A 26,299-nucleotide genomic window follows, 5' to 3' on the forward strand; every position below is an offset into this window, starting at 1 on the left:
ACCTTTGGGAAATATATATATAATTTTGCTAAAAATAAAAATGTAATTAAAAGATAAAAAGAAAACCCAGGTCAAGGCAAGCAACTGCCCAGAACCAGGGGTCATTCCAGGTGTCACTGTCAGCTGCCTACGTCAGGCCGTCTGGACCTGGCTGGAAGGAGCCTTTTCGGGAACGTTATCCTGCCTTACCCCGTGACTCATGGCTCCCATTGTTCCCACACCCCAGCCCTTCTCCACCCCCAGCTGAGGTGGGGAGGGGGCAGAAAGAATTCTCCTGTGCTCTTTGTCTGCTGTGTAGCCCCGTTCCTTCCCCAGGGGTGCAGGTTTCCTTTCCAGAGACCAAGTGTCAGGCACGGGGTACTGAGTGCCAAGAAAGAGAAAAAACAATCTCAAAATACCCCCTCCCCGCCCATGGTGGAAATTCAAAATCATGTGGTTGAGCTGGACCTTTGAGACCAACTTGCCAGAATCTCCAGGAGGTAAACACTCACCCTTTGGCTTGGCTCCTTCTGTGACAGGGCACTCCACACTTCAGTGGGACACTGTGGAGGGTCGAAGGCAAACTGGAGGGGACATCAAGGTCTTCTGCAGGCTTCCTTGTGGCTAGACTGGGCAAGGACCTCTGAGTATCAGGAACCTAGTACGTGAGGGTCAATGGAAGGATGCATATATATCCCAGGGGAACCCAGAACTGCCAGGTCCCTTGTTTCTAGCTCTCACCAAGTGCTACAGTTTGATTGATAGTGTCATTGCCAACATTCCTGTTGAAACTTAATCCCTAGTTCAACTGTAGTAGGAGGTGTGGCCTTTGGGAGGTGATTGAGTTGTGAAGGCTCTTGTGATGGGATTAGCACCCTTATAAAAGGACTCAGTTGAAGGGGACGACCTCTTGCCTTCCCACCTTTCACCATGTAAGGATACACCATCCATCTCTCCATCCATTTTCCTCAGGGTGCAGCTATAAGGCACCATTTTGTATATGTGCTGCTGAAGCCACCACACAAAGCAGGGAAGCAGCCCTCACCAGGCACCAGGCACCAGTCCTCTTTGGCACCTTGATGTTGGTCTTTCTAGCCTCTGGAGCTGCAAGAAATAAAATTCCATTGCTTTGAGTCACCCTAGACTGACATCTTGAGTCTGTTCTACTTTCCTACTTCTCTCTCTTCCTCTTTCTGCTCACCAGCTCACACTGGACCTCAAATATCTGCTGCTATTCTTAAGACTCCATGACCTCCTGCTCAGTTCCCTGCAGCTCATTGGCTCAGACCATCAATATCCTGATTTCAAATAGCCAACCAGGTCATTGCATTGGTTCATCTTGGTTCAAGTTTCCTTTCCTAGTCCAATCAGTTTTGCCAAAGTCAATCACATGGTTCAAAGACAGGTACCTAGGCTGACCTGCTTCATTGGGGACTGTGAGTAGGGAAAGTATCTTCAATAGATCTGTCTCACTTTTCTCCCTCCCAATCCACATCCATTCCTAGATTCCTTCGTCAACTACTAACTGAGTACCTTCAGATAGGGCACTCACTGAGAGTTTGAAGGCAAAGGAACCAAGACCAGATTTGTGACTTTGAGGAAGGTAAATGCACCTCTATGAGCCACAGTTTCTCCTCTGTAACATGAGAAGTGTCTGGTTATACCTAGATCAGAGGTCCAAAGCCCTGGGAGAATGTTAGAATCATGTAAGTATGGACTTTTAAAATAAAATTCTGACCGTTCATCTCACCCTCTACTCTTCCTTTCCACCGGATTCTCATTTCATTGGTTGAAGTTGGGTCTGGACAACACACTTTAAAAAGCCCCCAGTGATTCTAATATTCAACCAGGGTTGAGAACCATTGAGTGAAAATCTAATCATTATTCAGTGGGTCAAAGGGGGCCTGGATTACAAAGGGTGTTCAGTAGAAGCTCTTTGAAGGAAAGAACTCCCTTAGGCTGTCACATCCTGTTCTGAGTTGAAAGCTAGGTTTGGGGTACAGAGGGCTCCAGTTGGTCAAAAATGAGGGTTTTGCTTAGAAAAAAGGGCAGAGAGACCCAGAGGGAGGGGCACTGCTGGTTAAGAAGGAATCTCGGAGTGGCTTTCCTTTGTAGATGGACTCTGTGTACTTTCTGCCACTGTGGGCACCTGGAGGCTGGAGAACAGCCCCGTGGTGGAGAGAAGGTCTTGGGGATCAGAGGTCCAGTACCAAATCTTCCCCCAACAGCTCTGTAACCCTAACAGGTCAATGAACCATCAGATCTTCACCTTCAAAATAAGAGTAGGTATTTCTCCTTCTCTGCCTTGCTGGAGACAAGGAATTGGAAAGCACTAGAGAAATAAGGGATCATTCATCTTGGGCCTAATTCAGGCAAGTCCCAGGTATATGGGAGCAGGAGAGGGAAGGGGATAAACTGTGTGGGATTGACCTGGAAAATGAGAGCTGCCCAGTCATAGTTCTGAGTGGAATTTCAATGAGCCATTGTTAAGGTTTTCCTAGAGTCAGGGAAGGAGAATAATGGACCAACTGATCCCATGGATAGTCACATGGAATAATGCCAGGTGCTGACACACTGACATCTGAGGTAGGTTAGAGCTCCATTTTTCCAGTGAGGAACCTCCAGCAGATGTTCAGACAGGTTCAGTAAGTGTCCATGGTCATACAGCTAGGGAAAGATGAAGCCTGGAATTTGAGGAAGCCCAAGAACCCCTTCTTTCTTCTTACTGAGAAGTTGGGACCGACACTCCTGAAACATGCAGAGGACAACCCAGCAGCTACAACTGTGAAGTCACCTACTGGAACCATACAGGGGCAGAGATGACTAAGAGAAGGTCTGTGTTGGACCAGAAAAAGCAGAAAAAGCCTTCTCATCTTGGGATAGCTGATTGGTTCTTTGGAGCTGAGAACTGGGGGGTGAGGGCGGGACACAGTGAGTTCAAGGGCTCTTTTCAGTAGCTCTAGGGAAGAAGAGCCTGTGATCAGGATGCAACAAGGAACCTCAAAGAAACCCAGCAATCTCTTGGAAGGAGTCCTGGGATGAAGACTAGAAAGATATCTTCTCCATGGTCTTTGTTTCTGCCTCCCCCTCTACCTTTCTGTCTCTAGTGACTTCCTGGTGCCATCATGCACATGCCTTTCTCGGTCTGTCTCCTCCATTATCCTCTTACTGACTGACTACCAGGTGACCAAGCTTCTACTTCCTTGTACTTCTGTGTGGCGGCCATGACAGGTCTCCAGCTACAGGGAGCATCACAGGCCAAAGCCCCCGCTGGTGCCTCTGAACCCCATCTCCACATCTGTGCCCAGGCCATGGGCTGCTGCCAGCTGGGGGCCGAGTGCAGCAGGGAGACCAAGGCTGGGGCTTTCCGGGGGGACTCGGGACTCATGTGAACTTGACAGATGCCCCAGGACCCCCAACAGCCTTCCCTGGCACCCTCTGCCTGCACAGCACTTTAACCCTGCTTCTAGGGTACCCCAGCCTTCTCCCAAGAATGCTCCCCTAACACAAGCCCTCTGGTGAAATCCAGCCCCAGCATCGGCTTCTTGGAGAAGCTGGACTAACTAGTGCAGTTCCGTGTGGGTCCTCTCCCTAAGCAAATGCTCAACATCGGCACACCCCGCACAATGACTTCTCAGACAACCGCACATGGCCCCTCATGATGGAGCCGAAAAATTCCTATCACAGAGTGACGTCGTAGCCACTGTAACATCAGCACAACGCGTTGCTCACGTGCTTGTGATGATGGCGGTGTAAACAAATCCATTGCACTGCCAGTCGGATCGATTTTGCACACACCACTGTGCATAATACAGAATACTGGGCTGGGGATTTAGCTCAGTGGTTCCGCCGCCTGCCTCGCAAGTGGAAGGACCCAAGTTTGATCCCCGGTACCAAAAAACCCCCAGAAAACAGAATACTGGGTAATGATAATACATGACTGGTACTGGTTTTTTCTATATTTTTAATCATTTTCTTAAAATGTACTACTACTCATAAGCAATCAGTTTTCAGTAAGAGAGGACACCACACCGTGCTAGCAGGAGCCTCGTACACCTGTTTACTGTGTCACATGATTGACCAAGACTATTTAGGTTCCTGTGAGAATGCTCCATGACATTCATACAACAAGGAAGCTGCCTAAGGACACAGTTCTCGGGATATGTCCCTGGAATTTGGTGCTGTGTCACCAAGGCTGTGATTGCCAGAGGAAGAGCAGCACATGAGGGTCACCCGCCCAGGCGGCCAGGTGGCCTACAAATGGTTGGCTCTCGTAGGACCGTGGCCGGGAGGATTCCTGCTCCTCTGCAGCAGCCCCTTCTGACTGAAGCTGAGGCCATCCTGCATGGAGTCATGCTGCCCCTGCAGCAAAGGAGGAAATGTTCTGGAAGGCCTTGTATCCTCTCCTGTGTTGGCTTGGGTCAGGCCCAGGGTCCTGAGCGTCTGCTGAGCGTTTTTGCTCAGCAACATGGTTCTTGCAGGGCCACTATCTGAAGCCAACCAGTCAGCAACCCCCATCCACCCTAAGAGGTCTCCCCTTTGATTGCAGAGATGGAGATTTGGAAGCCGGGGTGCAGTGAGCAGGGACTCACTACATTCTGAGCAGCAGCCCCAGAACTCCAAATAAAGGCCTCACCTAGGACCTCATGGACACCTGGTCAAGTCCAGGTGTAACCTGCCCACTAGGCGTAGAATCCTCACCCCTAACCAACAGTGGTCAGAGGCCACCCAGCCTGAATGGTTGACCTGAAAATGTCTAACATCTGCCTCCTGGAAGAGGAGAGAGCCTTGATTTTAAGTGATTACACCACTTCTATGGTGTAAATACACTTGTTATGGCCAATTTCAAGTTACCAGTATGATGTCACAAAACACGAGCTGGAAAGAGGCACGTGGTAGCCTGCCACTGTAACTGTATAATGTCACCCACCACCACATGCTTGCAGCAGAAACAGCCAACCTCAAAAGCATGCAGAAGAATAACATGGAAAATAACTAGGAAGTGTGGCATTTAGGGTATTTATGACTGTTGTCCTAAATACGATTTATGTGTACAATTTACAAAATTTAATTTTTTTGTTTTGTTTTTTTTGAGGCAGGATCCTGCTATGTAGTTTGGGCTGGCCTTGAACTCACTATATAGCCCAGGCTGGCCTCAAATTTGCAGCGGTCCTCCTGCCTCAGCTTCCCGAGTGCAGGGATTACAGGTGTATGCCACCATACCTGGCTATATAATTTAAATTTTAAGGTGGCTGTGGTTTAACAGCCAACTTGCAAATTTCCTGGAAAGTTAAGCATCAGCTTCCATGCATGATATAAATGATCGCTAGGCCCCTGGGCCAGAAACCTGTCCATGGAGTGAACCGAACTACTGAGGATTGAGGATCTGAGCAAACAGACAGAGGCAAAGAGAGAGAAGGGCCTGATTGTCCAAGAGGGTCATGGTTCCTCCTTCTCCTTCCTCCTCCATCACTAGCATCAGGTGTTCTAGGCAACCTACGAGAGACTCAACAAATACAGGATTTATCCGAATGGCACAGCTTGTGATGTCAACACAGGAGACACAGCAGCTGAGCTGTCCAGCCAGGGCTGCAGGTGAAGGAATTGGAGAATGAGGAGGAAGTTTTACATAACCCGAGGTAAACATGGATTTCAGCGCAGAATACAAACACGGGCAGAAATGGATTGGCCGGGAACGCTGGAGATGCAGCGCCCGTCTGACATTTGTTCTCTCCAGCCAGATGTCCCCAGAACCTGGGTATTTCAGGGCTTCCCCAAGGCCTTCTGAAGTGGAATTTCCCCCAGGTGGAGCCCAGGAATCCCCCTGTGGTTCTTGGAGAGTCAGTCACCTCCAGGCTGAGACGTGCACCACCTCACTGGGTTTGCAGATGATGGCAGACAGCCCAGGGAACGGCTGGGAGCTGCAGCCAGGGCACCATCCCTGGGAACCTTAGCTCTGAGCAGGAGTGTTGTCCCTGACAGGGTGAGATGGTAACAGACATCAGGTTCTCAAGGTTAAAACCCGGGCTAGGCCCCTAGCTGCACGACCCGGAGGAGGCTGTATAACCACTCTCAGCCTCAGTTTCCAAATGAGGATAACAGTACTGACTTTACAGTGTTGTGGAGATTAATGAGATCGTGTGCATAAAGAATCCTGGTCAGTGTCTGGTCATAGTAAGGACCCTTAAAAATGGCCGCTGTGGTCATTAAGGTCACGTGGTTAGAGCAGAGCAGACCCCAGGCCTCCCACGACCATTTACACAGAGCAAAGAGGACCTCAGACCCCAAAACAGAAAGGACTTTGATACCGTGAACATCAGAAACTGATCTTGCAGAAGCAGTAGATCACCTGGTGAGAGTTAAAGGCCTGGTGACATTTGGTCTCCATTCTATTGCTTATTGTCCCCACCCCTCATCTCACTTTGGACTTCACTGCAGCTGTGGTAGAGTGCCACCATGCAGGGCCACCCTGCGGTCCCTAGGTGCCACTCTGCGTTTCCACCTCAGAGCTTTCTCCAGGGCCCAGCAGAAGGAAGGTCATGGAGCTTGGGACAAGTGTTCAGTCCAGCAAATGTTCAGTTATCCATCGCTCTGTAACGAACCACTCACAAACTTCACAGATTACTGTGGTCTGAGTACGGTTTGTCCCCTAAAGGGACATGTACTGGGGGCTTGGTCCGTAATGTAATGGTCAATACCATTACAGGTCAGGGAGAACTCAGGAGGTGGTGCCTAGTGGGAGGAGGTTAAGACACTGGGGAGCCACCTCGGGAGGGATTAATGCCAGTATCATAGGACAAGGTTAGATCTCAAGGGACTAGATTAGTTACACCAGCAGCACGTGACTCCTCTATCTCGCTCTCTTCCCCCTCCTCCCACCCTCCTCTACTCCTACCTTGGGATGCTAGCAACCTTGAGCTCTCACCAGAAGCCAGTGCCAGTGCCATGCTCTTAGACCTCCAGAACGTGAGCTAAATAAACCTCCTTTCTTGATAAGATACTTGGTCTCAGGTATTTTATTATGGCAACACAAAATAGACTAAAGCACAAGCTTACAACAGCAACAATCATTTATTTGCTCCTGGTTCTGCAATTTGTAGGATTGTTGGTCTCTCTGCTCCACAAGGAGTTGGAATGTTCAAGATGGTGGCTCAGCTGGGCCAATTCTCCCTCCAGGTGGGCCAATTCATCTCCAAGTGGCTAGTTTGGGTCTTCACTGCATGTGTCTCAAAGTACTTGGCTTTCTTACACTGTGGATGACTGCCCCCAGAGCACAGAAGTGATACCTGCCAGGCCTTCTTAACACACAAGGATTCAGAGATGACAGAAGGTCGCTTTCACCATAATCCACTGATCAAAATAGCCCTAGGGCTGGCCCACACTGGGGGGCCGGGGAGGGACTCTACTTCCTGTTGGGGCAGCAGCCGGCTACTCTGCAGTGAAGACTGTGGAATGGGTGGTCTTGGGGTGGGTATCATTGGGTGGCACAGGGGCAGGAAGGTAGGGATCAGCTCCCTAGGGGCCATTTTTAACCACCAAAGGTGGGGGGGAACTCATGGATAATGAAGAAGGCCCCATCCTTCAGGCAGGGGACTCAGGGGTCTTCTGCAGGGCCTTCCACGGGTCCCAGCAGGACTGAGCCCAGGCTGCCCATGCTGGAATTAGCTTAAAAAATGTGCCTTTGAGGCCTTTTCCTCTTTCTCCATCCCTCTCCTCCTGTCTTTCTGCTGCTTCTTCTGACCCTCGCCTGGACCTGGCCCGAGGCCTTGCTCTCCCAGGAAAGCAAAGCAGATGGCTGGCTTTCCTCACTTGAGAAAGGCCCTTAGGTTGGGCTCTAAATGACTGCACCTGGCTCCTGGGGCCGCTGAGTAATCCTGGGAAGGAATGGGTGTGAAAGGGCTCTGGAAATGGGAGGCTGGCGGGGCGTGGCTGGTGTTTGGGAGCAAAAGGCCCAGCTCCCAGATTACTCCTCGGTGGTGAGAGGTGAAGACAGGGAGGTGTGGTGAATGCGCAAGGGTAGAGATGATCCTTCCCCGTGCTGGGAAGGGAGGTGTGCTGTGTCCCCATCCTGCCCTCCAGACTCAGGTGACTTGGCACGGGATGAGGTGACTCACCAGGCCACCTCAGCCTGCCCAAGGTCCCTCAAGATCATCCGCCCGGTTTTGCTGGGACTCGCCCCCGGGGAACAAGCCTTGGCCCCTGACTTGGCCTCTGCCCCAGGAACAAGGACTGAATTGCACTGGGAGGGGCCAGGATGGGTTCATTTATCCCGCATTTAGGAGACACAGGAGAGCAGAGCCCTTGTCCCAGTGGGCCCTGGAGTTCGAAAGCAAACGTGAACAAGCCACCCCCTGCCACCTCCAGTGACTCCTCCATCAGGGAGGGGGCGTGAGCCCAGGGGAGAGGGAACTTAACGTCACAGCACAGGGACAGAGGCAGCGCGCTGAGGGAGATGCTCTGAATCCGAGAGGGCAACAGGGACTTGTGGATAGCCACCCTGAAAAGCTGGTGTGCAGTCGATCCCAACAGGGTCCAAGGACGTGCCCAGGACAGAGAGGAAGGGTGTGGGCAGGTGCACCAGCACGGGCAACTTGGCAGGAGCCCAGGGAAGGGGCTGAAGGGTGAGAGGGAGGACAGAGAGAGCAGGCCCCACGAAGAGCAAGGAGGCACCCAAACAGTTTCAGGGAGGAGAGGGGGGCGGGGCCAAGGGCAAGCTAGGGTAAGTGTGCGGGAGTCAGTATTAGGGGCAGGGAGGCCACCTAAGGGGACTCCTTCATTCACTCCTCAGGCACCTACGGAGGCCCTGCTGTGGGACCCAGGTGGTGGGGACCAGGATGGGCAGAAGCGGCAGAGGTCAGGGAGGCGCTCAGAGAATCACACAAATACAGCCTGACAGTTCACACAGCGGCATCCTGTTCCCGGGCCAGTGGTGCAGGCATTTGGAAAGAGGGGAAGTGCTATTTCAAGAACGGAGCAGGCAGATCGGCAGAGCTGAGATGAAACCTCAAGGGTCCCCAGACAGAACGCTATTCCCAGAGCCCAGGCCCAGGGCAGCGCAGCCCTGCCTGCCCCAGGCTCCAGACCGATGCCGCAGGCCCCAGTGATAACCGAGAAGGCCCTTCCAGCACGGGCGGGAGATCCTTTCTCCATCTTGCCATAGTGACTTTCCCAGGGCCACACAGGAAGTCAGGGGCACAGCTGGGCCACGGAGCATTTGCACTGGTTTCTCCCTTCCTGAGCTTGAGGCCTTCTCAGATTGCAGCATCTTCGGAGGACAGAGCCGCCTCCTGCCTCCATCAGACCTGGGGTCCTCTGAAGAGGTCTCTCCCATAGATCAGGAACCCCCAGAGGGTGAAGATAGGAATGCAAATGGCTGAACTTGGGGAGCGCTGTGCACTTCACTTTCCAGATTTGTAAAGTGGGGCGAACAGCAACATCTGTGGGCAGAACACAATGCCAAGCACAGACCAGGAAAATCGGCCAGAAATGAGAGCACAAAGAATGAGCATGAAATGAGGACACAAGGGTGCATGTTCCCTGGGTCCTGGCACCCCATGAGCCCAGCACCCAGCCTGGTGCAGACCAGGTGCCCAGAAACAAGAGCTGAACAGACGGATGCAGGGCGAGAGCAGTGGTCCTGGTGGAGAGTGAGCATCACCAGTAGGATGGGCAGCAGAGGCTGCAGGGAACCCTGCAAAGAGGGGCACCTCAGGACCACCGTGGGCCTGCAGGTCTCATTCATCCAGGACTCTGACCCATGTTAATTGCATCTGTGGCTTCCACAGGGGGCTTCCCTGCCAGGTCTCCATTGACTTCCACACCACCTGCTCTGCACCTCCCGGCCTATCCACCTGGCAACCCCTAGCACTTCAGTCCTCCCCACAGGCCTGGTCCCCTCAGGAACTTGGGGCCTCCAGGGCCCTGCTCTTTACCACAGCTGCTGTCCAGCCTCCTCTACCTCCCACCTACTCTTCAAGAAACTTCCAGACTAAGTTTGGTCACAGAGGTCCAGGACCGCAGCTTCCCCTGGCCTCAGTCTGTGCTTCGTCACCCAGGAGCTTGAGTCTGCAGTCGAGCCTCCTGCTGGTACCAAGAAAGCCCTGCTCCCCTAGTCTTGCCTCCAGCTAGGAGACGGGGCCTGCAGGGTGAGCCTTCAAGGGCTCTGAAACGGTCCAGTATGAAATAAAGGCCGTGTTTAGTGTGTGGAGCTGTTACCTTCAGGATGGAAGGGGCTATGGTAAAACCAGAGAGCCCTGGTGTGCGTATGCGTGTGTGTGTGTGTGTGTGTGTGTGTGTGTGTGTGTGAGACAGAGAGAAATCTGAGGGAAAAGTGTGTTGTGGAGGAAGGGATAGTTATCAAGCATAGTCGAGCCTCGCGATGGATGGGGGATTTGTTCCAGTGCAATTCCAAACCCACCATGCTCAAAAGCCCCTTCTGTCAAATGGCACAGTACTCCCAGATACCCGGCACACATCCTCCTGTGTTTAAATCACCTGCAGGTCACCCACAACGCCCAATATGCTGTCAATGCCTCACGAGCAGCTATCACCCTGTGCCTTTCAGGGAATGACGACAAGACAGTCCACTCACTACTGACCCTACTATCTCAGGCCCAACTCCCCAGGACCCGCCAGCCAACTCGGAACACTAACTCACACTTTCAACCTCAGCGGGTTGTATCTGTGCATCTGCCGAATCCCAGTGCCCTCATGAAAACTGTGGCTCACCCTTGGAATCGCGAACTCTTCTCGGAGACGGAGGCTCCGCTGAGCCTGGGCTTCTTCTACCTTCTTCCCAGTCCTCAGTGCCCACGGCCTGGCTGGTGCTTCCTGCCCAGCTTGGAGCTCAGAAGGCCCGGCCTCTCTGAGCCCTCTTGCCCCCAGCCACTGACGGCCCTTCTCGTTCCATCACGGTGGCCCAGGGCACTGTGTCCTTTTCTTTATAAGCTGGGAACAGAATTCCCACCTGATAGAGGTGCCTGCTTTATTGGGCGAGTCTTCAGAACAGCGCCTGCTTAGTGGTAAGAGGCAGAATGGGCCACCACCCTCCCGGGTTCCCCTGCCCCCAGCCCTCTCCCACAATGCTCCTCTCCATCTGCACCTCTTCAGCCTGCTTCTCTCGCCACCCTGTTCCCCAGACGTGCCCCCTCTCCCTAGCACAGAGCACACAGCAAGCTGGCCTGTCCACATTTTATTGTAAAAATGGCAAAATAAGTTACATTTGACGTCATCGCCAGTATGTACATACAGTGTGATTCCAGGACAGCCAGCAGTGAGATGAGCTCACGGAACCTTTCACAGAACAACACGGGCTGTTCCTCCCGGCCTGTGCCAGCCGCCAGCCTTGGCAACCGCTTAGAGAATGGGGGGTGCGGACAAGGGACCCCACCGGGGTCCCATGCTGGGGGGCTCTGCCCCATCCTCCCCCACAGAGAGGGGCAGTGGGGTAAGAGAGGAAGGCTGAGAGGCACAGAGGGTGGCAGCCTGGTGGCTGCCACCAATACCGCTCTCCACCTCTGCCCCCCGAGCTCAGTGTCACCCCCCTAACCATGATGGGGTCACAGCTCTTGACATATGGCCTTGGCTCATGTCAGCCCGAAAGGCCCAGACAGCGGGGTACACGCTGGGCACCCCACTTCTCCACACCCTGCTCTTTACTGGCTCTGAAGCCAACAACAGAGTCAGGTATAAAAACAGCAGTTCATTAGGAAATAGCAAAAACACTCAGGGCACAGTGAGGCAGCCTAGGAGAGCATCACTGAAAACCCAACAGCTGAGGCAGCGGGGAGATCTCCCCACCTCTCACCAGGAACAGTTTCACATTACCTTTCTCCCCAGCCTAGCGCTTCCCTTCTTCACACACGCGCACGCCGCACGGGAGCTAGAGAGGAGCTCCGTTCACATTTTTGGTCACAGCCCATTTGTGGGCCAAGGACAGTCTGGGCCTGCGCCATCGGGCTGGGGATGGAGAGTGAGCTACCGGCGGGCAGCAAGGTCCTGAACTGGGCCTGGGCACAAGGACAGGCCGGCAGGGGGGCAGGGGCTGGGTCCTGCGGCTCCTGGGTCCTGAGGAGACGCCTCGCCCCATTAGGGCTGTCCCCACCAAACCCTGCGAGCTGAAAAGGCAGAAACAGACCTCGCAGGCTCCTCCTGCCCTCCTGGAAATGTCTAGCTCAGGGCCAGCCCGCAGAGCTGCTCAGTAACAAACACTGGTGAACTCAGCTGAGGGCTGGGCCTCAAAACCCTGTGAGGGTCACCTGGGAGCCGGTGAGGAACCATGTAGGCACAGGGCCTCACGGGGTCAGCCGCCCGCAAGCCTCCGACCACTGAAAACACGGCCCCGCTCAGGACAGCAGCATCTCCACTGCCAGGCGCCCGCCGAGTGGCTGGAGAGCAGAGGCCCTGTCCTGGGCCTGCACCTCATCCACCCGAGCATCTGGCTGGAAGGGACAGGAGAATAAGGCCCCCGGCCCCCCACTCCCGTTGCAGGGCTGGCCCCTGGGTCAGGCGGGGTGGGGAGCCAGGCCTGCCTCATGTGCCCCTGGGGCTGTTGGCTTTATTGTACTCGTTCATCAGCTGCTCATAAGGCACAGACAGCTCCGACTCAGTGGTGAAGGTTGACTCATCCGACGAGGGGAACTCGCCCATGCTCAGGGGCGCCTGGGCCGTGGCCCCCTCCTGGGGCTGCGCCTCCCCTGCCAGGTTTTCCTCTAGCGAGGACTTGGAGGTCTCCTCATCCAAGAGGCCGGCCTCCTCGCTCACGAAGGTGATGCTGGCGTCCTGGAAGATGAGCGGCCGGTAGTCCAGGGCCTCCCAGGGCTCTCCCTCCTCGCTGATGCGGTCCAGCTGGTTGCTGAAGGCCTCAGAGGTTGGGGAGCCATCCTCAGGGTCCTCAGCCTCCTCACCAGGGGCCCTGGACACGTGGCCTTTGGTCCTGAGGGTCTGTGACACCTCCTCCAGGCTGGGCACCCGGTTCTTGGAATAAACCACCAGGGGCACCTGGGATGTGGGGATCGCTGGCAGCCCAGCGCCTTGGGACCCCAGCCGGGGGCCTGGTCCCGGGACCCTCTCCCCACCCGCACTGGTCTTCATTGCTTTCTTCCCGATCTGCTTGATGAGGTCATTGTAGGTTTCCTCCTTCTTGGACAGAAAGCTGAAGATGTTGACATCCTTGGAGGCAGCATTTCCGGCCATCTGCAGGGCCTTCCGGGAGTGTGGGGAGCTTTCAAAGGACTCCTTCCGCCGCCGCCGCCTCTTCTTAATGGCTTTGTGAACTTCCACAAACATGCTCACCTTCCAGTTGACAAAGAGAGACAGCCAGGCCAGCCCTAGGTAGATCCAGAGCTCCACAAAGTAGCGGTACAGGGCGTGGTAGTTGGCGCTGGGGTTCACACCTGAGAGAACAGGAGGCCCAGAGAGTGAGCAGGGGTCAGCAGGGCCCCAGACACACACGGCGGCTGGAGCAGAGCTTAGCCCTGGACCATCCCCACCCCACCGTCTTCCCAAAATCCACAGCCCACCACTCATGCCCCCTCCGAGCCCATCTCTGGGCCTCAGTTTCCTCAATTACAAGAGTGGCCAGGGATTTGGCTCAGTGGTTCCGCCACTTGCCTTGGGAGCGCAAGGACCCGAGTTTGATCCCTGGTACCAAAAAAAAAAGGGGAAGAGAGAGGAAGTTGTCAGGCGTGGTGGCACACACCTGTAATCCTAGCACTGGGAGGCTGAGGCAGGAGGATCACCATGAGTGAGGCCAGCCTGAGCTATATAATCAGTCTAAGACAGAAGCAAGTTACATGGGAAAGCAATAAACACATGGGTGAAGAAAAAGCCTGTGCTGAGTATATGGCCCACACCTGTAATCCCAGTACTCTGGGAGGATGATGCAGGAAAATTCTAAATTTGAGCCCAGCCTGGGCCACCTATCGGGACTCTGACTCAAAATAAAGAGTAAAAAAAAAGGGCTGGGGATGTAGCTCAGTGCAAAGGCTGTAGGTTCTAATCCTCAGTAGCGCACGCGTGTGTGTGTGTGTGGGGGGGGGGGGAGAAGCAAGGCGAGAAGTAGCCCACGAGTAGGTGTGTTTTGGTCCCTTACCCCCCAACTGGGGTGTGTGAGAGACAGCTCCGTTAGGGGAGGACCGGAACCGCGTGACAGGCCACTGGCAGCCAAGCTGCCGTCCTGGGGGAGCACTGTGAACCAGACCAGTGCTTGGGTCGAGATGACCCAGGAAGCCTGACCCGGGTAGGACTCGTTCAGAGCTGTCTTCATTCTCCTCCTCCAAGGCGGCGCAGCTCTACCTCCCTGACTTCCTGTTCCGCCTTCCTAGGACTGGCTCTGTCCACTCTGCCGCCCTCCACTCTTGAGACCTGCTCCAGGGGCCTGCAAGCCCACCGCCCACAGCTCTCCCGGCTGTCCGACAGCCCAGGGCCATCTGAGATCTCTTGTGACTTTGGCCTTACAGCCACATGGCCCTATATCCTGCCACCCTCTCAGACTGCAAGTGGCTTAGAGAAGTGCCTAGAGGAGGGGTCGCCTCCTGCCTCAGACTGCAAGCAGCAGACCTCAGGACCTCAGGCCCGGTGGCAGTGTGGCGAGGACAGTGCTGAGGTCCTACCCTCTGCACTCGGGAATACGTAAACCGGCATTGTTCCCTACCATCCCCGTGGTGAGCACTTTTCCATACCAATTTTACAGATGAAAATATAGAGGCAAGAGCCTGGCATCCTGCTGGAGCTGAGGGAAGAGGACCGCTGAGCTTCCCCAACACAAAGGAAGGCTTCCTGGCCGGCTGTGGGCCTAGGCGCCGGACAAAGGCAGGACTGTGCTTCTGGATTCCTTTCCAAGACAGCAGGCAGCCCGGATTCGCCAGGCTGGTGGAGTGTTCAGGCCACTCCGGTTCCTCCCACCCCGCACACAATGGGGGCGACCTCCTCTGCCCTCTGGGTCAGGATCTGGGGCAAAGCACAGGGCACGGAGCAGAGGTGGGGGCTGGCCCGCAGGGCACAGGCTTGGCTGGGTCAGCAGGCCTGAGCCTGGTGTCTCGGGGATGAAGACCAAGAGCCCTGCAGGCCACGGGCTCAAGCGCGGCAGCGCCCGGGGCTCACACAAGGTGGTGAGAGAGCCTCGGGATTAAGTGGAGGAGGAGCAGGAAGAGGAGGGACAGGGCTGAGGGCAGGGCAGCTGGGAGAAGGCCGAGCTGCCCGTGGCCAGGGCAAAGTTGAGGGTTCGGAATGAGAGCCCTGGGGCGGCTCCGGGCTCTCTCAGGGTAAAAGGCCCAGCCCTTCAGGCCCCGGAGAGGAGGGGAGGGAGCGGGACTCACCAGCCACGAAGTCACCGAAGCCGATGGTGGAGATGGTGATGAAGGAGTAGTAGAGGCCCTCGATGTAGTTCCACTCCTCGGTCACCATGAACACGAAGGGCGGGATCACCAGGTGAACCAGGACGCCCCACAGGATGAAGATGGCCGTGCACGTGATCTGTGCCTTCCGCTGGGGGGGGGGGCGCGGAGGGAGACCCAGTCAGAGGCGGCAGAGTCCGGAAACCCAGCAGGGACACCAGAAGCCCGGAAACCCAGCAGGGACACCAGAAGCCCAGCAGGGACACCGGAAGCCCAGGGCGGGCGGAGGATGCTCCCAGTCTGACCCGTGGGGCGGGGCAGGGGTGCGGAGACGGCCACCTCCCCCGGCTCCGCCCAGCACCCAGAACCGCACGTACCAGGCTCACGCCTCTCCTGGTGAGGAACTGGCCTAGCCTCTTGGCTCGGCCCCCGAAGAACTTGCCCAGGGCACTGATCCACGTCAGGCAGAGCGGCGCCCCGAAGAGACCATAGAAGACGCAGAAGAGGCGGCCGGCTGGGGTCTTGGGAGCCACATTGCCATAACCTGAGGGAGGAGAGGGCAGGGCTGAGGACCCCGGGCCTCACACACAACCGGGCGGGCCGCTTCCTAAGGCCAATGGACACTGACCGAACAATAATGCAGTGGACCCTCGGCAGACTTGACATACAAACAACTTGAGTTATGACCAGAATTTTAGTTTTAACTCACAACCAAAGTCTTGAGTTACAACCCAAATGCTGGCTGCTTGTGCTTCCAGACGGTCTCTGAGACAGATTTAACCCTTAAAGAGTTCTGGAAGGAACATGACAACATTCTTTCCTGTGTGGGGTTCACTGAGAAATCCTGGGCCAGTGTCTCTCTAAGGACACTGCGATCTGCCTGTATACAGGAGAGAGACTTTGAAGGCTGTGTAGAGGAGCCCGAGCCTTCAATTGACCAACCTGAGTTACAACCAGCCCTCGGGAATGAATTGAGTTCGTAAGTCAAGGGTCCACTGTACTTAAATAAGGCCATCATTTATACAGCAATCAAGATGGTACAGGCACAGTCTCCTCTGTCCCAGTGGAGCTCCTGAAGGCAGAGACTAAGCCTTCACCGTCAGCAGGCCCTCCACTGGCCCACACCAAACCACAGTGCAAATCGGACAGCAGACACCCCAATGGGAAGTCTCCAAAGATAGGCATTCTCAACCCACTTCCTTCCTAGGTAACGTCCCACATCAAGGTGCAGTCTCGTTCTCCTCCCTTCGCATCTGGGCCTCCTGACTTGCTTGACCACAGAAAGCAGTGGAAGTGGTGCTGGGTAGGCTAAGGTCTCACAAGCCTGCTGCTCCTCCAATTCTTCGGAAATGCTCACTTTGCGATTCTGGAGTGGCTGACCATGCAATGAGAGAATCAAGGTGTGTGCCGTGACCAATCTGTCCCATCTCCTGCAAGACTCTGGGCACTAGGCTGTGCAGCTCTTTCTGTTCAACATGCCCAGGTCAGGATCCATGGAAATGGTCTCGAAGCAAGGCCAGTCACCAAGGGCTTATGAACCTGACCAATCAAAAGGACAGACTGGCTGGCTGGATTTCGCCCCGAACAAGGCTGAGTCACCCGGGTTGGATTCCTGTATGATTCCCAGGAGAGAGGGCATGGAAGTGGGCACCCTTACCAATGGTGGTGATGACTGTGGCAGCAAAAATCATCGCATTGGGCCAGTTCCAGTTGTTGAAGGTCTGGTTCCCTGTAATGGCCACGCCTTGTCCCGCCGCATCGGATACTACCTGAAAAGAGAGCGAGACAACAAAGCTCAGAGCCAAGGCCATGTATTAGACTCCTTCGTTTGATCATCACAATAACAAGGTTGCAGTTGGTGTCTGATGTTGTACAGATGAGACATTTTATAGAGGATCGGAGGTTAAGCAACTCACTCAAGGCCACGAAGCAGGATAAAGGGTATGAACCCAAGCAACCTGACTCCTAAGTTAAACTTACCAGCACAAGCCAGAATCATGGAGAGAGCCTGTTAAACAGCCAGCTGGGCCCTACCCTCGGAGTGTGATTCAGAAGGTCTGAGAAAGGGTATTTGTTTTTTTTTTGGTATCCAGGATTGAACTCAGGACCCTGCGCTTGCGAGGGCGTGCAGGTGCCACCACACACGGACCACTCTGAGCACCACTACTCTATTCTGCTTCTCAGAGTCAGATGTGACACAGGCACACTGGAGGTCCCCTCCAGGTTACCCAGCAGAGGCCAGGTCCGCTCTTCAGCACCGGCCTGGGAAGACCTTGATCCCTTGGCCCACTGTACGGTGAGTGCTAAGGTCAGCTCGGTGCCCTGCCCTGTGACCTGTCCTCAGAGGGTATTCAGGGACCCACTGGCCCTCCTGTGCCCCATGACTAAGACTCATTCATGCTCTCTCCCTGTTGGCAGATCCCTGGCACCTCCCTGCCTTCTCTTTCCTCCTGGCTCCTTTGTTCTCTCTGCCCTGGGCTGAGCAATTATCTGGAGAGGAACAGGTCAGAGGACTGGAAGTATAATTTAGGGCAACTCAAAACTGTGCTATTAGTCCCCATACGAGATTCCAGCAACAGGACAGCAGGTGAGAAGCCACCTGGGAAGTCTGCTGGAAAGTCCAGGAAAGGCACCTTCTTCTCTGGAAATCCTGACAGGCACCAAACCTGTTCCTATCTGAGCAGATCTGCCTCTCCCCATCCTTCAGCGAACCTACCCGAGGGAGTCCCATAACAAAAGGTTCTGGATCAGGCGTTCAAGTCCTGTCACCCAAGGAAAGCCCCAGGATGACCCATCCAGAGGAGACCTGGAATTCCTGGAACTCGGTCAAACTCCCGACAGCGCATTTCTAGCCTCCCCCGGGCATAACTGAGGTTTGGTGGGAAAGCGGGAATGGGTGGATTGTGCTGAAGGAATGTGCCGTTCGCAGAAGCAGGGAGGCCGTGTAAATGGATCTGCACACTCTGTGAAGAATTTTCCATGATGACATGCTTGCCTGACACACCAGCAAACCACACACAGGGCTCTCTGCCCTGTACCCTCTTGGCAGTTCCAGAGCACCTCTGAAGGCCTCAAAGCATCCTTTTTGGGGGGGACACGGGAAACAGGGTCCTGGCCACAGAGAGCGCGCTGTATAGCTGGACAAACCACTTACATGTGAAATAACCAAAGGACATTTAGATACTAACCAGCCCTAAAGGAAAACCAAAATACTAAGAAGCAACCCAAAAGTGTTTTTGTTTTCTTCCATAGCTGGAGGTGGAACCCGGGGCTTTGTGCATGCTAGGTGAGCACTCTGCCACTGAGCTGCTCCAGCCCCAAAAGGCTTTGGAAAAAACTAAGCAAGAGAATGAGGAAGCACCAGGGCCCCCGTATGTTGATGTTAAACAGATGGAGACAGAGCAGCCTTACTTAGCTTTCCTCTGCCATTCCTGAGACTGATCCTAAACCATACAGCTTAAAGTAAAGCACATGAAAAGAACACCTCCAAGGGGAATGGAATCACAGAGGACATAGGGTCACCACCTCTGGTCACCTCAGTGGCTCTGTGGGGAATGGGAGATGACAGAAGACAAGCTGTCCCTGTTTTCACAACAAGGAAAAGGGGGGGACTCTAGAAACCGGAACGCAAACCTGACCTCTCGGAAACTTCTGCACAGGGAAGAGGATGACTGGAACATTCAGAAGCAGCGGTGGGAACGAGGAACGAGAACCTCGTAAAGATTCGCCGAGGCCAGCATGACCTGTCCTCTAAGTGCATCCCTGTCTGAGAGCCTTGAAGTCCTGTGGAATGCGGTCCATCTAGATTTCAGCAAGGCCGTCACAGACGGGCTTAAAGATACTCTTGCGGACAAGACAGAAACGTGGGGTGGAGCTAGCTCTGGCTGTGTCCTTCCAAAGGCAGACTAACGACCCACCCCAGTCAGTACTGGTCGTGACCAATTCAGACCGAGGTCTCCACGATCATCTATCCTCAAGGTTTTGCCTCTCCCACATTTCCACCTGACACAGTGAGGACACTGATAGCTTTCTAATCCTATGTGTAGAAGATGCAGAATTCAGGATGAGGTGGCGGCTAATGGTGCAGTGGTAGTCCTGAGACTCCCAATCATGTGGACAGAAAATACACAACAGCGGGTGCGGTGGCTACACCTGTAATCCCAGCACTCAGAAGGCTGAGGCAGGAGGATGGCTGCAAGTTGGAGCCAGCCTGAATTACATGGCGAGACCTCATCTCAAAAAAAAAAAAAGAAAAAGAAAGAAAGAAAAGACAGACCAAAATTAAGATAGTGTAAGCCTTTTAAGTTTTCAAGTCTTACACTTTGGATTAGAAAAGAGCAGTATAGGACTAAAGGGAAAGTCCTTGGTTTTAGCTGATCATGAATCAACAAACACAAGGTAGCTGCCAAGGGAAAAGTAAACAAATCTCAGGCCGCCTGAGCTCGTATCTACCAGGGCGGGAGGACTGAGGCCATTGTTCTACAGGGTCAGCACCGTGAGACACTGTTCCACTCTGGGTGTCAGACTTCACACGACATGTTCACCAATGGGCCAAGAGCCAAGGGGAGACAGGTGGCTTTGTGGATAAGGATCTACCTCCCCATGGGCTGCTGCCCACAGACTTCTGACAATGAAAAGTGTGTAGACCAGGAATGAGCACCCTCTGTAGGGTGCAGTGTGGTAGGGCTGCTGCATTCCAGCTTCAGCATGGCATGTGCCAGACTCTGGGGCTAACAAGCCATGAAGGGACGGAATCCCCGCTCCTACTCCAATGGATGACTTGGGACGATGCTGGCGTTAAGCGGGCACCAGGCCAGAGCTGAACACCTGCAATCCCCAGGTCAGCCCCACCCGCGATGCCAACACAGCTGCCCCAGACACACTGGCTGGCCACACGCAAACCACCAGTTGGGAATCAGAAAAGCAGACACCAAAGCACAAGAGCTGTCAACTCAGGGTGGCTAAAGAGCACAGCAGCACAGAGAGGTGGAAAGGCTGGGCGTCCCCCTTCACACTGCCAAGGATGGTGGCATGAGTCCTGTAACAGCTCGAAGCCTCGCCCTGGTTTATCAGGGAACCAGCCTCACGAGCTTTCCGCCTGACTTCTATTATCTCTGCAGGCTCCTCCACGCTGCATAGGAGCCACACCAAAGGCTCTTGAAGGTCACAGGGCTAAGAGCAACGCAGCAGTCCCGCCCATGCCCACAAGGCAGAAAGGTAACACAGGAGACTAGGGCTCCGTGGTGCAGGCCGCTAGGTTTGTGGGCTGCAGGGCAGGCTCCTCCAGTGCCTCAGCCGCCTATGGTTCCCAAGTAGCCCTGCTGGGAATCAAGCATGGCTCTACCCCAGTGATGGGGACAGGGAATGACCCTAGTGCTGCTCGATGTCACTTAGCTTTCACATGGCTCTTGCAGGATGCAGCACAATGGAAACCAGGCACAGGAGAGGTCTGGATGTGGACTTCGGTTGCCAGCTCCCCACTCCCATCACATGTAGTGGTGGCTTTGGTTGGGCTGCTTTGCTGACCATGGCTGTGATTCCATGGGATAAGGAGGCCCCTAACCGGTCTCCCAGAACAGGATAGCTGCCCTGGAGGGAGATCATCCGTAGGCCAGGCCAAGGGCGTGGGGGAGGCAGGCAAACACCTTGTGAGACAAGATGCCCCGTCCTCAGGTTAGGGAAACAGCTCGCACAGGAGGGGGTGGCCCCTGCTCACTTTAACTTGGCTCCCAAATTCATACAAGACAATATTTTCCTTTTCCATCCACGCCTGGAGGATGATGGGAGAAGGGGGTCTGCACACGGCCCGGGACAGGCTCTTGTTTGGGGATGGAGTACAATTCCCTGCCTCTGTCACCTTCATCATAAAGTGCTGTGATTTACTGAGGGCTTACTGCGTGCCAAGTGGTGTGCTCAGCATTTTATGCGCCTTTAGCTCATTTAATGAGGACAGAATCCTGCTGGGAAGATACTATCATTTTTTCCACTTTGCAAATGAGGATTTGAGGCTTCAAGAGGTTAAGGAAGTAGCTCGAGGTGCCAGTGCTAAAAGCAATGAAGCTGGGACTAGAACCCAAGGCCACCTGGGTCCTAACCACGGTGAACCTATCCCTCTCCCCACAAAGGCCACAGGAAGGAGGCCTGCACACACTTCCACCCCTCCCACCAGCTGAAAAAACAGTGCCCTAAAGCCAGTCCAGCCACTCTGAGCGAGCCCTGCAAACCAGCGATATCCTTGTCCCTGCGCGGAGCAGGAGAGGCCAGCTGTCCAGACCCTCCTTCCCAGGGGCTCACCATCCACGCAGCCCCTCATGCCCGTGAGACCTGCAGTTTCCCACGCAGCCTCCCCTTCCTGGAGGAGACTCATCTGGACAGCTGGGCACACCCAGGGCCCTCACACACAGGCAGGGCAGGGCCTTCCCCTTCAGGGTTCGGGGCAGGGGAAACTGAGGCCAAAATGTGAGCCCAATTCAGGTCACAGCTCTTTGGCACCCACAGAGAGACTACAGGCCCTGGCTGCAGCTCCTCCTCGCAGCGGCCATTTCTTCCAGATCACAGAAAACTTTCCTTTACCCAGGATGCAGCCTCCACAACCTGCCTAATTCTAGCTTCAGAGGGACCCAGGGGGTGATGGTGGTTCACGAGCTGAGCCCCCGTACTTGTTGCTGGCTGCAGTGATGCACAATTTATTTGGTTCCTCTGCCTGGAAAGTGAAGCAGGGCTAACTAACCCTCGTCTGCCCATGCGCTCAGTGGTATGGAAGAAAACTTTACCCACTGTCTCCCCTAGCCCTTCCAGCCACTCTGCCCTCACCACAGCCGAGCTGGCCGTCGGTGGTAGAGCGGGGATGAACCCACGGCACTGTGACTCTTTCCCACTGTACTCTCTATAGATGGGGAAGGAGGTGCCTTGTTACAAGTGAAGCTGGGTCTAGAACACACTGTCCAGGCACCTGCAGGAATGCAGGGACTGCCGGAGAGCTAAGCGCCACGACACAGGGACATATCTGCTTGCTTTCCTCCTGCTGCATTCCGAGCCTGGGGCATGGCCTGGCACATAGGAGCTGCTCAACAAATGTTTGCTAAATGAGTGAGGTGCCTAAGTGAGTGTGAATGAAGGAGGTTAGATTTTCTGTTCTCGGCTTACTCATCGTCTACGGGACCTCCAGTTCCCCTACATCTTGCAGCATCCTTCTGCAGTTGGGTTTTAATTAATCAGCGAGATGGAAAGCTTTACCCAGCAAGAAGACAGGAAAAAGAGGAGAAGAACGATGGGATACTTGGGATGAGGCTGGATGCAGGGCCACTGAAACCAGCAGCCTCTGACCAGGCGTGCTTTGTCAAGGCACGGCAAGGTGGGGAGCCCAGAGCTGGGGGAGGCAGACAGAGCCCCACGGAAGGGGTTCAAGACACCAAAGCAAGCAGCAGTGAGGCTGGAAGATGCCCCCCAGGACGACTAGGGTGGTCCTTCCAGCAGGAAAGGAGGCTGTCCCCTCCAGAAACTCTCCACCACGCGGCAGGGACACGCAAAGTGCAGGAAAAAGAATATAAAAGTCAGTGTGGACTGAAACGTTTACAAGCAGCTGAGTGCTTTCCTCACTCAATCCCTACTGCTCCCTCTGGGGCGCACTCCATCCTGCTCACTGAAAGGCCAGTGTAGGAAGGACAGGGCTGTCTCAAATGCAGACCCCTGCCCACCCCAACCGTGGGACGGACCTGGGCTAAACTGGGGGTAAATAAACTTGCCGGTCAGCCTCAGTTTTTCCACGTGCCAAAAGAAAAAAAAAATCGCATCTGCTCCGAACACACAAAAATCAAGGGGGACACAGTGGGCGCTGGATAGATGTATCTGGGATAGGTGTGCCATCTGTTATGCACGCGGGCTGGGAAACCAGAGCCCGCAGTGCTGTGAGTCCCACGCTGCTCACCAGGAAGGCTGGACCACAGGGACAGGCACGCTCTGGGCTGGGCCGGAGGAGTCAGGGGTTTGCAGCCCCCTCCTGCAGGACTGGAGTCCGTGAGACCTGGAGACACTGCCCCCTACCTCCCTCACACCTGCCATGTCTTCCCTTCTCATCAGCCACCTTTCTCGGGCCATTTGGGGAAGGAGCAGAGATGCTGCATCTCCACAGGTGTTCCTGGGCACCTGCCAGTCAGGAGTCAAGGGCAGGGGAAAACAGCCTCGTCCCAAGGATCCCGGTGCCCAGCCTCTGGCCTCCTGGACTCGCTCCCCATCCAGCCAAGAACACTGGGCAGGCTGCTCTGGGAAGGCAGTGCCCCCACCAGAGAGGAAGCTTCCCCACTGGAGCTGTCTGAGTGTCCAAAGTCTCTTGGAGACAAAGCGTGCATCTGTTAACTCTTATCCAGTGACCACCCCTCCCTTTCATTTTGCATCCCGGACCTGCCCGACTTCTTGAACTATTTCCTTAGGATTAGTGGGGCTGCAGGGTGGAGTGGTGGGCTTGTTCTCAGATGAGGAAGTTGAGGCTTTGATAGCACAGAGCCCTAAAGTCATGTCTCTCAGCCCGGTGGAGTTTAAACCAATCCTATGTCTGGGTCCCACCTGCAGATACACTGTTGACCTGGACATGGCTTTTTTTTTTTTTTTTGGTACCAGGGATCGAACTCAGGTCCTTGAGCTTGCAGAGCAGGCGGCAGAACCACTGAGCTAAATCCCCAGCCCTGGACACAGCTTTTTAAAAGTTCCCCCCCAGGGGGGCCGGGGATTTAGCTCAGTGGTTCTGCCGCTTGCCCTGCAAGCTCAAGGACCCGAGTTTGATCCCCGGTACCAAAAAAACCCCACTTTCTGCCCACATAAAACCATTTCTAAATAAAAGTACAAGTCTTAAAAAAGTAAATTAAAAAAAAAAAAAAGTCGCTCCCCAATAAAGTTCCAGAGAGGGATTCTAAAGTACTGCCTCCATGGAGGGTGCTGCCTAGGGAGGGAGCCAGGGCAGGGAGGAGGAATTCTTGGCATTTTCCTCACCGCCCTCCGGCCTCGCCCAGGTGACCAGGGTGTGGCTGTCCTTCACAGGTACTCGTGAGGTACCAGTGCCACCCTGACTCATCCCTGCACCAGCTGCGGGCCCAGCATGCCTGGGCTCTGTCTGCCTCTCCTGCACAGTGGGCCACAGCAGGCAGGTCTCTCTGATGATCAGAGCCACTTCTTGTTCGGTTCCTCTGGATTTAGAGGGACAAATCAATCGCTGGAGCTTTGTGCTGCCAGATGTCAAAAGAGGGCCTAAGACCCGTGTTCGGCCTTGGGATTCTCAGAGAAGCTCTCACCTCACCCCTCTGCCTCCCTCTCCCATGAGGTCTGGGCCCAGACAGCAGCCTTCTCTGCCCCACCTCACTCCTCCACAGCTCGTGCTCGAAAATACAATTTCCACTCTCAGGACTCAGCTTCCTGGCCACCAGCCCAGCCCCACGCTCACTCAGGTTTGTCTTCAGTTCCCCCAGACCAGGCCCCTACTGTTTACTCGACTCTTCAGTCCTCCAAGCAATGGGCCCAGTGCCTGCTGTCCCTCAGCCCAAGGAGGAAGCAGCCAGCCAGAAACCCTGGCACTCCCAGGGTGGCCCTGTGCTGTGGCACCCACCACAAGCCCATCAGGCAGGATGAAAAGTGAGCCACCACCCCACTCCCAAGGCACACTTTCGGGGTCACCAGAGCAAACCCCTTTCCCACAGGAGTTATGGCTGAAGACCCCAAGTAGATGCCAGAAACAATGGAAGGTGGTGAATCCTACACCTTACTTGAACCCATGCAGAGCGATACCACGAATCTGATAACCAGGTGACTAATAGGCAGCTGGTGGACCTGGCAGGGCTACGATCCGTAACGGGATGATTCATGCTGGGGGGGTGGGGGTAAAGCGGAGAGCACATTTCACCTCGCTACTCAGAAAAGCATGCCATTTCAAATCCGTGGATTATTTCTGGATTTTTCATTTGATATTTTCAGATCTCCCCTGACTGCAGGTAACTGAAACTGGAACTGTAGAAAAGAGGGGACCAGTGTCCTACTGCTTCTCAACCTGGACTGCGTGGGTTTTTTTTTTTTTGGTGGGGGTGAGGGTGGGGGTGGAGACAGGGCCTCACCATGCAGTTCAGGCTGCCCTCGAATGCACAGTGATCTTCCTGCCTCAGCCTCCTGAGTGCCCAGCAGTGCATGTTGGTATCATCTGGGAGCCTGGAAAATACTTCCGCTGGGTCGTACCTCAGGAGATTGTAGCATGGGAACCAAAGATCCCCCAGGTGATTCTAATAATTGTACTCAGCCAATTTTCAAAGCCACTGGCTGTGACCCACAGGGACCGAGGCCGGCCCAAGTCAGCACGCAGCCACACGCACACTGTACCGGTCCACCTGTGGGCCCCCCGGCCTCCCGGGCCATCTCTCAGTAGCCTCTGCAGAGCCCGGAGGCAGCAGAGGTCTCACGCTCACCAGGCCGAGCCTGTGCCAGATGGGAGCAGGTTTTCAGCAGAAGCCTCTGGGTTTCCGACTTTCACAGGCCTGGGAGAGGCCTGTCCTCACTCGCAGGGACAAAGAAAACAAGGCAGGTGACCCCGTGTGCATTGTTCTCAGGCTCTGCAGCCGGGTGCCCTCCAGTGAGAGCCAAGCCCAGGGCAGAGCAGTGAGGCCCGGCTGACCTGGGAGGACACAGGGCTGTGAAGTGGTGGGAAATCCCCACACACGTGGAAACCAGGGGCTTCGGGGGACTCTCCTGATCCCACAGTGCCTGCTGCTTACCTGGGAACTAGCCTGGGGGAACAGGAAAGAGCCCCCACCCCATGATCCTCTGAGGCCAGTTCTCAGGGTCCACCCCGCCTCATGTGCTGAAGGATGTGGGACAGATGGCGTCCAGTGAGTCTCAAAGATAAGAACAGCCTTCATCCACCAGCAGCTCCACTGGTCCCCAATTCACAACCACTGCCCCGCCCTGGGACGTCAGTGGCCTAGGTCCCCGGCCTGTCCTGGTGTCTGTTT

At 54.8% G+C, this 26,299-nt stretch overlaps 1 protein-coding gene across 3 annotated transcripts in view; it reads right to left on the bottom strand.

Moving 5' to 3' along the window:
* Positions 1-11,155: 11,155 nt before the first annotated feature.
* Kcnk5 (potassium two pore domain channel subfamily K member 5) overlaps positions 11,156-26,299 on the bottom strand; it is a 35,550-nt gene continuing 20,406 nt past the window's right edge. For all 3 annotated transcript variants that reach the window (XM_004846641.2, XM_087184478.1, XM_087184477.1), the window contains 4 exons: positions 16,972-17,083; positions 15,692-15,858; positions 15,297-15,465; positions 11,156-13,373 (listed from right to left, as the gene is read on the bottom strand). In XM_004846641.2, the coding sequence (XP_004846698.1) occupies positions 12,511-13,373; positions 15,297-15,465; positions 15,692-15,858; positions 16,972-17,083 (1,311 nt within the window). In that variant the 3' untranslated portion in view covers positions 11,156-12,510. The remainder of the gene's footprint in view (positions 13,374-15,296; positions 15,466-15,691; positions 15,859-16,971; positions 17,084-26,299) is intronic.

Source organism: Heterocephalus glaber, unplaced genomic scaffold, assembly GCF_053883595.1.
Source record: "Heterocephalus glaber isolate CG9 unplaced genomic scaffold, H.glaber_assembly_v1.0 deba00001497, whole genome shotgun sequence".
NCBI lineage: Eukaryota > Metazoa > Chordata > Mammalia > Rodentia > Bathyergidae > Heterocephalus > Heterocephalus glaber.